Here is a 16,174-nt window from a genome sequence, read left to right on the forward strand (position 1 = left end):
AGTACTGAAAAATACTATGGCCTGTACATTCTTCTCTTCAGCTTGCTCGTCTCTGCAATTAAACATTCGCTATTTGGGCAAATCAAATACAGAAACTAAGATTTTCCTTATAAGTCTAAATAAAATCAAGTGATCAATGATTTAGACATCACAATGATTAGTTGAGTAGAATGATATAAAACTTGACATACTTAAAATTTTGTTTTTAAATCAATATCAGTTTCTCTATCTCATGTTCAGATAATTATGACATAACTTTATCTTAAAATATCTCTTGCAGTTTATTATATTCATGATGTTCTTGGTGTATTTCTACCCATCTGTGTATGAGAATATATATAGGAAACTGATTAGAGGACTATGCACAAAATACAGGGAAAATGTGTAATTTGCAGGATAGGTCTGTAATAGGAATGGACCTTATTGTGGACAAATTTAAATAAGTGTTTCTATAGCTCTAAAGAATTCATGTTGGGCAGTCTAATGCAATTGCTAAAAGTTTTCAAATTATTTTATATGCCCTTGCCTTCTCCTTTGAGATGTTCAAAAATACAAAAGAAGCTTTTTGAAAAGTTTTGTTGCTGAGCTCTATCCAATAAATAGCAAATATTAGCTTACTTTCTTTTGTTGTTTAGTTTTAGTATAAAGTTAGTTTCCATTTGCATTTTGTATCACAATATAATCTACAAAGCATGTGTACCCATAGATGCTTCATTTGTTCTTCATCTCCCACAACACGGAAATGATACCAATCAAAGTCACTAATGACATTCTCTGTGACTATGACCATTGTTCAACATTGCTCCTAGTTCTTTCTGTAGCCTTTGACATGGTTGATCATGCTACCCTTCTCCAGCACTTCTTCTCTACTGTCCAGCTTTGTGGGACAGTCCTCATTTTGTTTGACTCTTGCCTATCCAGTCAAGGCCAGAGAATCTCTAGCAATGGCTTCGCTTCTCATCACAGTTCTGTCACCTTGGGATCTCCCAAGAATCCATCCTCGGTACCCACCCCCCCCCCCCCCCCCCCCATCCATATGCTGAAAATTAGTAACATCATGTGAAAATCTGGGGCAGTATTCATATGTACACTGATGATACTTAGCTCGACCTCTCCAGCACTTCTCATCAGACTACTGGTCCCATAATTTGTCTTGGGTAATTTTGCCTTCCATCTAAGCACTGGGAAGATTGAAACCATGTGACGAGAAAAAGATTAGTGAACACAAATGTAGGTCCATTACAGTCAGAAACAGGGGGAAATTATAATGGGGAACAAAGAAATGGCAGAACAATTAAACACATACTTTGGTTCTGTCTTCACAAAGGAGGATACAAATAACCTCCCAGAAATGTCTGGTAACCAAGGGTATAATGAGAGGGAGAAACTGAAGGAAATCAGTATAAGTAAAAAAAAAAGTGCTTGGGAAATTAATGGAGTTAAAGGCTGACAAATCCCCAGGGCCTGATAATCTACAACCCAGAGTACTAAAGGAAATGGCCCTGGAAATAGTGGATGCATTGGTGGTCATCTTCCAATATTCTATAGACTCTGGAGCAGTTCCTACAGATTGCAGGGTGGCAAATGTAACCCCACTACTTAAAAAAGGAGGGAGAGAAAAAGTAGGGAATTACAGACCAGTTAGCCTTACATCAGTAATGGGGAAAATGCTAGAGTCTACTTTAAAGGATGCAGATGACACAAAATGGGAGGGGATGTGAGCTGTGAGGAGGATGCAAAGAGGCTCCAATGTGATTTGGACAAGTTGGGTGAGTGGGTAAATGCATGGCAGATACAGTATAATGTGGATAAATGTGAGGTTATCCACTTTGGTTGTAAAAACAAAAAAGGCAGATTATTATCTGAATGGTGATAGATTGGGAAAGGGGGGAGGTGCAACTAGACCTGGGCGTCCTTGTACACCAGTCGCTGAAAGCAAGCATTCAGGTGCAGCAAACAATTAAGAAGGTGAATGGTATGTTGGCCTTCATTGCAAGAGGATTTGACTGCAGTTATACAGGGCCTTGGTGAGACCACATCTGGAGTATTGTGTGCAGGTTTGGTCTCCTTATCTGAGGAAGGATGTTCTTGCCATGGAGGGGGTGCAACCATTTACTAGGCTGATTCCTGGGATGGCAGGATTGACGTATGAGGAGAGATTGGGTCGACGAGGTCTATATTCACTAGAGCTTAGAAGAATGAGAGGGGATCTCATAGAAACCTATAAAATTCTAACAGGACTAGACAGGCTAGATGCAGGGAGGATGTTCCCGATGGCTGGGGAGTCCAGAACCAGGGGTCACAGTCTCAGGATACGGGTTATGCCATTTAGAACTGAGATGAGGAGAAATTTCTTCACTCAGAGGGTGGTGAACCTATGGAAGGCAGTGGAGGCCAAATCATTAAATATATTCAAGAGGAGATAGATATATTTCTTAATGCCAAAGGGATCGAGGGATATGGGGAGAAAGCGGGAGCAGGGTACTGAATTAGATGATCAGTCATGATCTTTTTTGAATGGTGGATTAGGCCTGAAGGGCCGAATGGCCTACTCCTGCTCTTATTTTCTATGTTTCTATGTTTCAGTCCCCAGCACAAACTCTGTATTCTGACTCAAACCTACTCCCTAACCACTGTTTTAGGCTGAACTAGTTGGTTCACAATCTTTGCATTATGGTTAACTCCAAACTGAGTTTCTGATCCCCTCTCCACCACCATAACATTTCCAACCTCTGCCCTACCTTAATCTTCCCAATACTTCAGTGGCAGGAATTACCAAAATTATCCAAGACAAATTATGGGACAAGTAACCTGATGAGAGGTAGAGCTGAGTATTATTAGTGTATATGTGGGTGCTGCCCCGGCTTTTCAGATGATGGCCCCAATGTTCAGCATATAGATGAGGGAGCTGAGGATGGAATCTTGGGAGATTCCCAAGGTGACAGAGCTGAAAGGCCCCTTCTTGCCTTTTTTCACCTCCAAACTTGATTACTTCAATATTCTCTTGGCTGGACTTCCATTCTCCAACTTTTAACTTCAGGTCATCCAAAACTCAACTGTCATGTCCTATCCTACACCAATTCTCAATTGCCTATTATTCCTATCATCACTGGCCTACCATGCCTCAACACCTCTAATTTAAAATTATCTTCCTTGTATTAAAATCATTCCAAAGCTTTGCCCTTCCCTATCTTTATAACTTCCCGTAGCGCTATATACTACGTGTAAAACTGACTCCGGTCTCATGTGCATTACCAATTCATTCTCCCTGCTATTGGCAGTCATGCCTTCAACTGCCTAGATCCCTGCTCTTGGTTCCCTCCTTAAACCATCTACCTCTCCATCTCCCTCCCTCGCCTCCTTTAAGATTCTTCTTAAAATCCACGTTTTGACTAAGCCTTGGTCATCTGCGAAAAATGTTCAACATGTTATATAAATGCAGGCTCTGTAGTAATGTGATTTCTTAATCCCAGTGAGTCAGATCATGTGGAATGCAGGGCAGATTACAGTTACCATTGCTAAGAACTTTTTAGGAAAAAAAATCAATCTAACCAAAATCTAACTTTTAAAGTGTTAAAAAGTAAGGCTGAAATAAAACCAGAAAATGCTGGAAATATACAGCAGAGCAGTCAGCATCTGTAAAGTGAAGCCAGGTGAAGGTCGATGTTCTGAGTGCATGCACAGCAACCCAGAATTTACTGCGCAGGCTGCTCGCAAGTCGTCCCTTTTACAAAACCACGTGTGCGAGACAGCGCGAGACACGCTGCTATCAACAGGCCACGCACAACAAAAAAATTCAGAGAGGACGGTGGTTATAATATTTTGAGTTCGTACCTTCTTCAGAACAAAAAGGAAAACATAAGAAATAGGAGCAAAACTGGGGTTAAAGATAATGAAATGCAGTGTAATTGTACTAGAAATTGCCTATACAGTTGCACTATATCTTACTATCATTATTCTTAGCATATTAGAAATGTATTAAATGTGACATCCTGGTAGGTCCATTGTTAGATGTACCGACTCAGTGTGGGGCCTACTATTTTAATCCCAATCTTTACTGATACCAAATTTTACTACGTGTGTGTGAGGGTAGTGGTGGGGGGGGGGGGGGGGCGGAGAATGTTCAGAGCTCTTAGCGTTCCTGTAGTAGCAGAATATACAATTTCTGAAGGAAAAGTTCATTTTTCTGTTTAACGTTGAATAGGGCAGCTCCCATAACTGTGAATGAAGCTCCCATGAAGGTGATAGTAAAACATCACATAAAGACTACCACAACCTTTTAAATTGTCTTGAACCTGCTTACCATCAATGCCTACCTCTCATTTCAGCATTGCTGCAGTGGACACAGCTGATTGCCCTACTCAGCACCTCAAGATCAGTGATACACTTAACATTACTGTTTGGAAACTTCTGTTATAAATAAACCCATATATACTGATGCAGTGTGTCTCAGTGATATGACAGCAAATTTGCTATGGAAGTCTTCAAAGGGCATCAATTGGTTCTACAATAAACGTACACTTATTAAATGCAAAACAACCAACAACAATTTGCATTATATAGTGCCCTTAAAGTAGTAAAACACCAGATGTGACTTCACTGGAGCGTTATCAAATAGAATTTGACACTGAGCCACATAAAGAGATATTAGGACAGATGATAGGTTTTAAGGAGTGTCTTAGAGGAGAGAGAGGCAGGGAGGGAATTCCAGAGCTTAGGGGCTGGGCAGTTGAAGACATGGATGCTAGTGGTGGAGTGATTAAAATCAGGGATGCACAGGCCAGAATTGGAGGAGCGCAGAGATCTCAGAGGGTTGAAGGGTGTAAGAAGTTAGAGGTAGGGAGGAATAAGGCATGGAGGGATTTGAAACCCAAATCTGAAATGTATATTTTTCTTATATTAGTGTTAAGGAGTGGCATTTTTGAAGGATTTACAGTTTATGCCTCAAAGCATGTTAGTTGCTACTTTATTGGAAATCAGCAGGAGTAACAGGAATATGGAGAAGGTAACACTGGCTGCTGGCAAGCAAGAACATGATTTGAACAACTAAGTATTGAGCATAGGTAAAGGGAGAGGAAGGCTGGACAAAAACTTTGAAACAGCTGTTCAGGGAGAACAGGCTGCTTATTTGGTGTGGGGGCAGGTGGACATGCTTCTCAGTGATGGAAAGGTCCTGGATAAACTGCTCCAGGTGGCCAGAGATTCTGGACATGCGGCTCAGTGGGGGCTTGCATAAATAACATTCGATCGGCGGGGGGCCTAGCTAGAACTATTTAATTCTGCAATCAGGAGCTTGGGATTCAAATGACTAATTTGTATCTTTTCTCCACTGGTGGGAATTGGACTGCTAATACCCAGGAGTTAAAAAGCTCCAAATATAACTTGAAAAGGGGCTGAGTGCCTGGCATTGGACACTGGAGGGGTCGACAATAAGAGGGCAACTAGCGATTGGGAATGGGATAAAATTCTCATTACAAAAAAATATCTTACCTGACTGTCATTTCCAATATAGATCTTAGCAGCTGATGCAAAGACCACCAAATCGAGTTTTGTTGGCTCAGCATTTGGGAGAAGAGACCATTCTATATGATAAAACTTGAGGGGGCTTGATGTTTCCATTATCCTCATTGATTTAGACATTCTGCGAACATTCCTTCTGTCACCCTCATTCACTAGGAAATACATGTTCCATAATTAATAAAATAAAGTCTTTAGTCTACCAAAAGCAAATACTACCACAAAACACTTTGCACCACAAATACCTCAAGTCAAATAACATAAACCTTAATATAGCTTAGCATTAAATACATGAACTATATAGTTGCTACCAGTTATCATATCTATATAGCTGTTAGTTAACGAAATTCTAGATGCACTGATCATGAACACAGGACAAATCCGTTAATAAGTGTTCACTGTTGCAGGATTTATTCTAGACATTTTCAATGGACACAAATGTCACTGTCTGAACAGAAAGGTAAATTTAAATATTACCAGTAATGGCTTTGGAGGATGTGTGGGGAAATATCTGCATTCCAAGCCTTATGTTGTTGCATTTCCCCCAATTCTATATGTTCAAAATATAAAATATTAGTTTCAAGTTAGTGTGGATTTTGGCCCTTTCATTTTTTAAGTCTTGGCATAACTGAAGGCTCTCCATTTGTTGCACATTAAATTGTGGCATATATCTGTATAATTGTGTGCCCTTTCATTTACTCTTTATTTTGCACTTGAGAAAAAAAATTGTTGACATCATTAGCAAATTCTCTCTGCTATTACAATGAGGCACGAAACCATGTGGGGTTCATGCCTCCATTAAAACAGCAGAAAGAGGATTTTTAAATGAATAAGTTAAATGTTTGTTTGCTAATATCAACAATGGTAATTTTTGTTTTTTTTAAAATCCTTTCAGTAATATTGCCCAGAGGGTTCCCTGTTAAGGATGAAAAGATTCAACTGGGTAAGGGGGTACTGGCATTTAGAAGAAGGATGTGTGAGAGGGCTATGAATCACAGTAACATCACATTCAAGGCATAATGTTTTTGCAGTGATATTTTCAGAAAACAATATATAAATGAATTAAGTGATCGCGTCATGTGTTTATTAATAGGACTAAAATCCTTCCAGGCAATTTAACAATAAAATATTAAAACAATTTGCTTTAAGACATACATCAGAAACTGTGATAACTAGGAAGGGAATAAAAAGTCATAGCGGTTATAACTTGAAGTACTTGTGCAATCAAAAAACTCAACCTTTTCAATTTCAGAAGTCCTGAACTGCTGAAACCATATGCATCAAAAATTTAATAAGTAACCCACGGTTTTTGACCTTTTACGCTGAGATGTGCGTGCGCATTTTAAAGCAGAGCCAGATATTCACATTTTGTAATATTTTGGGATTTCCACCCCCCCCCCCCCCCCCCTACAGCTGTGTGGACTGTGTTAAATCACGCACCGTTCGGAACCGCCAGTGTTACAGTCATGGTGAATTTGACAAGGCGAGAGGGGGATGCAGTGTAGTTCTTGTCTTGGGAACTGACTTGAATCTCTGGCAGGACCGCACTCAGCTCTGGGCTGCTTGGCTGGGGCTGATCGGGGACTGGTGTCCTTTCTCCTGTGTCACTGACGACTGTTCGCGAATCTACGTCGCCATCATCTGTAGGGGGGCCACTGTCAAGCTCGACTCTGACATTATTGTCCGCACCTTCGGCAGAAGCCGAATCATCCTGTGGAAGAATAACTGAAATAGTAATTATTACTAATATCAGAGGCAGAATAATTCTGCTGTAAAAGTTCAGTTCGTACAGGCTTTCTTTACCGTGCTTACACTCTGTGTTCCGTCCATACTCAGCCTATCCATTCTGAAAATTGGATTATAACCGTGACCTTTGATTTTTTTTTTAATAAATGAAGGTCGCACACAGAGTTGTTACAGTTTAAATAGGGGTCAAATAAGCAAAGACTGCAAGAGCATCAACACAAATCAATCTGACACAAATAGCAGTGGCGATGCGATGCATTTGCAGCCCATGTTTTGGCCCTTCCCGGGCGGCTGCCGGTGGAGGTGCTCCGTTCCCTGACCCCGGGCTCCGCTCAATTCCTCTCCCTTCGTCTTTCAGAAAGTTTCACTGTAACTTCCCGTCGCATAGCAACAGACCGCAACACCCTACGCCACGTACACCACCGAGCGCCGCGCCGGGTATCCCTCCGCAACCAGAAAAATTACTATTATCAAAGGTGCAATGTCTCTGAGAATAATTCTGTTCAAACAGACTTACGTTGCAGTGCTTACAATGGTTTACTGCAGGCCGAATACAAGCTGAAAGAATGTGACAGAACACACCAGGGTAAAACAATGTGCCACTTTGTGATGTATCTCACTGGCCCAACAAGTTTCGTGTTACTCAAATACCTTTTGGCCATTCTGATTTATAACTTTTAAGCAGCCGTGCAGGTGACTGGGGGGATTCTCTACATTTTCCTCTGCCTGATCACAGACCATTCTTTTTTTTTTCTCCCTGAACCCCGCCTACCCCTCTGCTTCTATTCTTCATTATAAAGTATTTATCTGTAACACATCCCAGCTCTGACCAAAGGTCATCGACCTGAAACCTTTGGCATGCAATTCGGATTGGTAGTACCAATGTTTGGGTGTTGCTGATGCCCTTAGAGCTCCAAATCTACTGGCCCAATTTTGGGGCAAGTCACAAACTTGCAACACTAATTTGTTGCCAATGGCGGCATTTTGGAGCTCAGCACTCCAGCTAATTCCCTCTCTTAACCTCACATAGCTGTAGACATTTTCAACAGTAGGACGGACCTCCCCCACCCCACAATAGATACTATTTAAAGGTAAGATCAACTGCCTATAATCAACATTCCCTCTTTTTGGAGTGCACAAATGATTCTTTTTTAAGTGCACAGCCCCTTTAATTTTTTTGTGCGGCTGCATGCATGTGGTAACAAAAGGGCTGACTTGTATGCAGCCAGCTTGGGGACTTTTGGGTTGCTGCATGGTCATGCAGCGGCGCAGTTTACAGGGAATATTGCTCATAGGTTACTTGCTGGTTGATTTCCTTTGGCTGTTGCTTCAATTCTGCAAGTGCATTCAATAGTTGTTTAAAGTTGTAAAAGCCTACAGGGATTGGCATGGTAGGTGATCAAAGAGTTTTTGCTGACTTCTGGGCGACTTCACACACCAGTTGCTCCCAGACATGGGTGCACTAGTAGCCAGTCCCCTTGGAATACAGCATGACCTGGAGAATGAACAGAGGCCACGCAGAGGAGGACAAGCTGTTGGAAGAGGGAGGAGGCAGGGAGAAGCCATATCTATCAAGGGTATTCAGGAAGCAATTCTCATCTGAACTTCAGCGTGGAACAATGTGGGAAATTCTGCTTCAGTAAGGATGTCTTTACTGAAATCTGCCACCTGCTGCAGCCACATCAGCAGCTGCAGAGAAGGGCAAGGACCGTATTGCCAGATGGCTGTGAAGATGACTGTGGCGATGAACTTTTATGCGTCTGGCTCCTTCCAGGTTGAAACTGGAGATATTGGCAACATCTCGCAGTTTGTTTCTTGCCAGGGCCACTCTGCTTCTGACCTCTTTACAGCCTTAGTCCAAACATGGACGAAAGAGCTGAACTTAAGAGATGAGGTGAGAATGATTGCCCTGGATATCAAGGCAGCATTTGACTGAGTGTGGCATCAAGGAGCTCTAGCCAAGCTGACGTCAGTGGGAATCAGGGGGAAAATGCTCCACTGGTTAGAGTCATACCCACCACCGAAGAAGATGATTGTGGTTATTGGAGGCCAATCATCTCAACCCCAGGACATTGCTGCAGGATTTCCTCAGGGTGGTGTCCTAGGCCCGACCATCTTCAGCTGCTTCCTCAATGACCTCCCCCCCCCCCACCCCCCCATCATAAGGTCAGAAGTGGGAATGATTCGACAATGTTCAGTACCATTCGCAACACCTCGGATACTGAAGTAGTCCATGTCCATATGCAGCAAGACCTGGACAACATTCAGGCTAGGACTGATAAGTGGCAATAACATTTGTGCCACGCAAGTGCCAGGCAATAATGAGATCCAACAAGAGAGAATCTAACCATCTCCCCTTGACATTCAAAAGCATAACGATTGCTGAATCCCCCACTATCAACATCTTGTGGGGTCATCATTGACCAGAAACAAACTGGACTGGCCACATAAATACTGTGGCTTCAAGAGCAGGTCAGAGACTGGGAATTCTGCGATGAGTAACCCACCTCCTGACTCCCTAAAGCCTGTCCTCCATCTACAAAACACAAGTCAGGAGTGTGATGGAATACTTTCCGCTTGCCTGGATGAGTGCATCTCCAATAACACTGAGGAAGCTCGACACCATCCAGGACAAAGCAGTCTGTTTGATCGGCACCCCATCCACCACCTTAACCATTCACTCCCTCCACCACCGATGCACAGTGGCAGCAGTGTTTATCATATACAAAATGCACTGCCGCAACTCACCACTCCTCTTTTGACATCACCTTTTAAACCTATGACCTCTTACACTAGAAGGACAAGGAAAGCAAATGCATGGGAACATCACCATCTGCAAGTTCCTCTCCAAGTCATACACCATCCTGACTTAGAAATATATTGCCATCCCTTCACTGTCACTAGATCAAAATCTTGGAACTCCCTAACAGCACTGGGGGTATACCCGCACCAGATAGTCTGCAGCAGTTCAAGAAGGCAGCTCACCACCACCCTCTCAAGGGCAACTGGGGATAGGTAACAAATGCTGGCCTTGCCAGTGCTGCTCACGAAGGAATTAAAAAAAACTGTTGAGTGAGGGAGCTAACTACATTTCATTCTATCTTGCTAGGGACAAGCAGGCAGAGCTAGCACACAGCTTTGCTCGGATTGCAGGCTTCCCCATGATGCAGGGTGCCATTGACTGCAGGTAGATCACTTTACGGGTGTCACGTGTCAACTCTGCCTATACAACAGGGGATTGCACGCTCCAAACATCCAATTGGCATGTGACCACAGGCAGTGAATTATGCAGGTTAATGCCTGGAATCCTGGCAGCAGTCATGATGATACAGTATACTGTGCCAGCTGCATTTGAGCCACCAAAGCATACCAAATGGTAGCTACTTGGTGACGATGGCTATCCACTGACCATATGGCTGATCACTCCGATGTGCAACCCACACACACATGCACAACATGATTTCAATGAAAGCCATGCTGCCACACAAAATATGATGGAGCAGACCATTAGCATGCTGACAAATACTTCCACTGCCTGGTGAATCCCTGCAGTACTCAGCAGAGCAGGTGTCAAGATTCATTGTGCTCTGCTGTATGCTGCATAGCCTCGCCATCAGTATGGGCAACCCTTGCCACCAGCTATATGACAAGCAGGTCAGAAGCAAGAGGAAATAGAGGAAAAGAGGAAGCAACCTAGACAGTCTTCTTCTGCCTGAGTTGCCCATGAAGTTCCCCAACCGCAAACTCAATTCCCTATTCCTCATTCACAGCACACTTATGGACCCAACCATGGTGCAGTGTCTGATGGGCAATGTCTTAGCTTCCACTGCAGCACAAGCAGGTTCCACCAGAAGTCTGGGTGCTGCAGTGGAAGCTCAACTGAAGTCCTGCAAGGCCAGCTTGCTGCCATGCAAGCTCAGACTGCTGCCAGCATGGCTGTGGAGTAGAGTGCATAAAGCAGCTTGCATGATGTCACAGCAGCTTCAACAGATTACTAGGATTGCTGAGGTGCTGCCCCAGGGGAATGGCAGTGGCTCCATAAAGCATAAATCTGCTGTCCTCCCTCAGGAAGACAGCATTCGTTCTTCCACCTCTGCCATTCTGCCAGTGTCCATGCTGTTGCCTGTCAGCCAGCCAGCCCAGACTTCTGCTGCCCATTATGAGATGGTGCAATCCACGGCTAAGCCTGCTCGAGATCATCCTGCAAGGCCGTCTGCAGTGTCTTCCACTGAAAGCGGACACTGTGGATGTTCAGTGACCGAGGGAAGTTAAGGTGTGGAACATGCCTTAACTTCCATCTGTCACTGACCATCACAGTGTCTGCTTCGCCAGAAAGAAAAATAGAAGCCACCACTAAATAAACGCTCCAAGCTAAATTTATAAATCAAATAATTCCATACGACATACAAAAGTCAACCAATCGCCCTTTTGCATTCCCTTAGTGCCTGTCTTGCGGGTGCCTTTGCCTGTCTTCGATCTGCTGCCCAACGCTGACCCAATGGCTGCAGTATAGCTGTGGAAGGCTGCTGACTTTCAGTGGAGGACACTGCATATGTCCAGCACCAGCTTTACCTGCCATTTCCAGCATTGAAAATCAATTTAGGTTGGATGCAGTCAAAGTGCACTTCCCTCTTAGAGATGCGGACTGCCTTTAAATGCATCAGGGATGCCCAATTTCCAGCTTTCCCATTCAGTGAACAGCTCAAGCAATGCTGGCAGCTCGCCTATTTGGCTTGTGCCCTTTGTCCACATGACTGGCACTGGCGAGCAAAGTGATCGCTCTGACCATTTCCTGACAAACCAAGGCCTGAATTTTAATCGGGTACCACGCTTCGTGATAGCGCCTTTTGAAAGCAACAGCATGCCCGCATTCAGCGGCCACCACCGAGCCCCTGTGATATTTCGCACAGGGGCTTATTTAAATAGAGAGGGCGGATCGGCCGCCTCCGATGGCTTAAGGGGGCGGCCTCCGTGTCCCCAGAAATGCCGTCTGGCGCCTCCGCGCAGGCACCAGCGTCATTTTTAAAGTGCTGCAAGACCTTAGGAGAAATTTACATTTTTAAAGGAACATTTTGAAGGATTATTTAATAAAAATTACATACAATATGGAGGCCCTTTCCCATCCTCCCCCCCCCGATGTTTTTTAACTGGACATTAGCAGAAAATGAAACTTTATTACGAACCCGCACTTCCACCACCCCCCCCCCCCCCAACCTCTTTATATTTGCCCTTCAACCCCTTACCACCATCCCCACATCCAACCAAAATTGTTTTCCCCGCTCTGCCACCCCTCCCGACCTGAAAATTTTTTTCCTCCCCCCTCCCCATCAGGTTCTCGCCGCATAACTCTGTGCGGAGTTCTGAAGGCGTGCAAAGGCCGAACGGAGGCTGTAAAATCGGCGTGGAACAGCAGGTAAGTTAATTTGAACATCATTAATGTCAATTTACATACAGAGATGAAGGGCCCGCCTCTAGGCAGCGGTGGAGGGGGGGGCCACACAGAAGTCCCCCCCGCCGCCAGTAATATGCAGCAGGCCCTTCTCGATGTCACAGGTCGAGGCAGGCCTCTTCCCGCAGAATTTTACTGGCACCTGCGCCGCGACCCGCAGCATCGAACGGCCGGTAAAATTCAGCCCCAAGTGTCAATTTTAGATTTTGGGCACTTGACCTGTAGAGTGAGCTGGCAAAAAAGGTCATTTTGAGACCCAGAATTAATTTAAATAGAATGGCACTAAACAGACAGCCCAATACAGTTCGCCTGCTTGTGGAAGTGCAGTATTAGGTGACCAAGAAGCCGCCTGGCTGGCAGCAAGGTAGGTCAGTAGAGGGTTTGTGATAGCCAAGTGGAGAAGACCAGACATCAGTAGCCCAGGTTATTTTTGTAGGCCCGAGCCTAGCCCCACAAAATAATTGAAAACTTCTGTTTTGGGAGCCTTGTCAGCTCAATTATTAGTAAAACTAGTCAGAAAATGCAGAGCACATGTGTGGCCCAGGTCTGTTTTAAAGTAGCAAAAGAGTCCAATGTACATTCCAGGACCCAATTTACATATTAAAAGGGGCCTTCATCCAGTGATGAGCTCCTGTTGAGGTGACAGCAGGCAGAGTGTTAACATTAACGGAGTGGCAAGTCTACTGAATCCATAAGGAGGCCGCTGCTCTATTAACACGGCTGTAAGCAAGTTAAAATCGATCCCTAGCGGCCTCAACCAACTTCTCTTCCCTATAAGTCTCCATTTAGTGCAGTTTATACACAAATTTGGTTTTGGGTCTTATAGTGCTCCCCGCTGATGGATGCATTGCACCATTTATTTAACTTAATGTTTAAAAACAAACAGATGGATAGTGAAGCAGCTCTACAAAGGGCCAAATGTTCTTTAAGATGCCTTGCTGCTTTTATTGCCATGCAACTTCAGTGGAAATTGCAGGTGCTACTGAGACATTTATGCTGACGTGTTTATTGTGGAGTGAGGGAGGGGCCTGAACCACTTGACTCTATCCTGCTCCATGTGGGGGAACCCCCCCCCCCCCCCCCCACAAGTATTGGAGCTCACTTTTCCTGCTGCTGTGCTGACTAATGATGTTTTTACAAATCTGCATTAAAATATTCTCTTCGATGAAGAGAATGAATTTCAGAAAGAAATCTATTCGAATCCTTATGAAATACTGTATTCTTACTAATTTCTAGTTATTGCAAGATTTTTTTCTTTCAAATTTCAAACTCAGCTGGGGCCTGCCGAACATTGTGGGTTTGCATGTTTCCTGGGAGTATTTTAAAACTAGCTGATGAATGAAAGTTGCAATGTTTACCATCTGTGAAAGGCTTTAGAGTGCAGGCTACACAACTTACAATTAATGCTAGAAAAATCATCGAGTACAGAATTTGAGAGCGATCAAATTGATCTTAAGTATTCGTGGTTGGTCTTTCCGTGTGGTGTTTAGATCTTATTATTCTCTATATTGTCTCTTTACAAAAAATGCATTTACAATTGAATTACAGAAATGAATCTATCAAGCTGTACGTTGTGCCCGATCTGTGGGAGACGAGTTTGCTATTCACAATGTGCTCATGGAGGGCCAGGTGCAGAACTTTCTCTCAAATGATTTTCATTTAAATCGAAGAATTGACAAAGCTGCAGTGACTGAGGCATGAACAGATGTTGGATTTACTTGTGTTATTGCTATTCACATGCTGTGCTTTAGATTAAACTGTCAGTTTTTTCATCTTAATTTATTTCTAGAAAAATACATTATTTCCATCCTTTGTTTCAACTAGAACAGGTCAGAGGTTGGGTATTCTGCAGCCATTGGCTCGCCTCATCACTTCCCAAAGTCTCCCGACCACCTACAAGGCACAAGTCAGGAGTGTGCTGGAAAACTCTCCACTTGGTTGGATGGATGTAGCTCCAGCAACACTCAGGAAGCTCAATACTATTCAGGACCATCCCATCCCAGCAGCTTAAACATCCATCCCCTCCATCGTGGCTGCAGCGTGTACTATCTACAGGATGCATGCACTGTAGCAACTCATCAAGGCTTCTTAGACAGCACCTCCCAAACCTGTGAAATCCACCACCTAGAAGGACAATGGCAAAGTGTATGGGAACATCATCACCTCTAAGTTCCCCTTCAAGTCACGCATCATCCTGACTAGCACATTTTTGTCATTCTCCCTGGGTAAAAATCCCCTAACAGTAGTCTGGGAGCACCCCATTCAAGAAGAAGGTCCACCATTTTCTTAGTGATGGGAAATACATGCTGGCCTTGCCAGCGATGCCCACAACCCCAGAATGAATAAAAAATAGGAATGCAACATTGAAAAAAGGACAAGACGACATTGCAACAAATCCTGGAGTTTGCAGAAAAGAACGAAATCTAACCACTAGAGTACACTAACATTATTATATAATTCTTAAATGTATAGCACATTAGATGTGGTGTGATTTTACAGTACTTTTTTCCACCCAAATTCTTCTTCATACTGGTGCTGGAATCCCTTCCCCCACCCCTGACAAGCATACAGTACAGACAGTCAAGGTTTTAACCTCGCTGATGGAATAATTAAATAGAGGAATAAAATTGAGCTGGGAAGGACCAAAACCCCAGTCTTACACTTTCCAGAGCTGCTCAGTTTCAGAATTGAGATTATTAAATAGGCTGCAACTAACCGCCCTCTCCTGACCCTGGAACTTCTCTCGTATGTTGAGTTAAAATCGGTATTTTTTCTGTAAGGGACAATTATAGCAGAATTTCACTCCCTTTTATAATTGGCATGAACATAAGCTTACAGATCCAACCCCAAAATGTGGCATAATTTGTACATTTAATAAAGTGTCATATTTTGGACATCTTAAATTAGATCCTGAGAACAGTCCTTGAATACCCAGACTTGTCAAAAATCGACTCGACTCGTCAAAAATCGATTCGAGGCATCATCTCTGTCAGAGTAGTTTTATTCGAAATGCACGTCACAATGTGGCTGGCTGTTTCTGTGTCAAAAGATAATTTCCGTCATCTGTATTCGCAGTACAGTATAATAAGCAGGTAGTTACACTGAAGGGATAGACTAAGTCAATGCTATATCTTGGAGCGGGTCTGTTTCTGATAGCTGTAAACTATCGTCTGCCTACCCCACAACCACCCCCACCCACTCAAAAAAAACTTTATTCAAATTGGTAACAATGCTCAAGCGGATCTTTTAAAGTCAATCAGAGACAGGTTTGGACGCAGTTCATCTGCAACTCGTGTCACTGCACTGACATTTAAAATGCAATTGGGATAAAACTATTGGAGGTTCATCAGACCCGGCACTGCAAAGAAATGCAAAGTCTTTTTGGTACCGAGAAACATCTTGAATCGTTTCGGGAAGTTCTGGGCCATCCCATCCCTCCCTCGCTCCCTCCCCCGGTGGCGT

The 16,174-nt window shown here is 43.6% G+C and overlaps 1 protein-coding gene across 1 annotated transcript in view; it reads right to left on the minus strand.

Moving 5' to 3' along the window:
* cfap92 (cilia and flagella associated protein 92 (putative)) overlaps nt 1-7,608 on the minus strand; it is a 160,801-nt gene extending 153,193 nt beyond the window's left edge. The window contains exons 1-3 of the mRNA XM_068052273.1: nt 7,321-7,608; nt 6,958-7,228; nt 5,491-5,672 (exon numbers count right to left, since the gene is read on the minus strand). Coding sequence (XP_067908374.1) covers nt 5,491-5,672; nt 6,958-7,228; nt 7,321-7,362 — 495 coding nt within the window. The 5' untranslated portion in view covers nt 7,363-7,608. The remainder of the gene's footprint in view (nt 1-5,490; nt 5,673-6,957; nt 7,229-7,320) is intronic.
* Between the last annotated feature and the right edge of the window lie 8,566 nt (nt 7,609-16,174).

This window comes from Heterodontus francisci, chromosome 19 (assembly GCF_036365525.1).
Source record: "Heterodontus francisci isolate sHetFra1 chromosome 19, sHetFra1.hap1, whole genome shotgun sequence".
NCBI lineage: Eukaryota > Metazoa > Chordata > Chondrichthyes > Heterodontiformes > Heterodontidae > Heterodontus > Heterodontus francisci.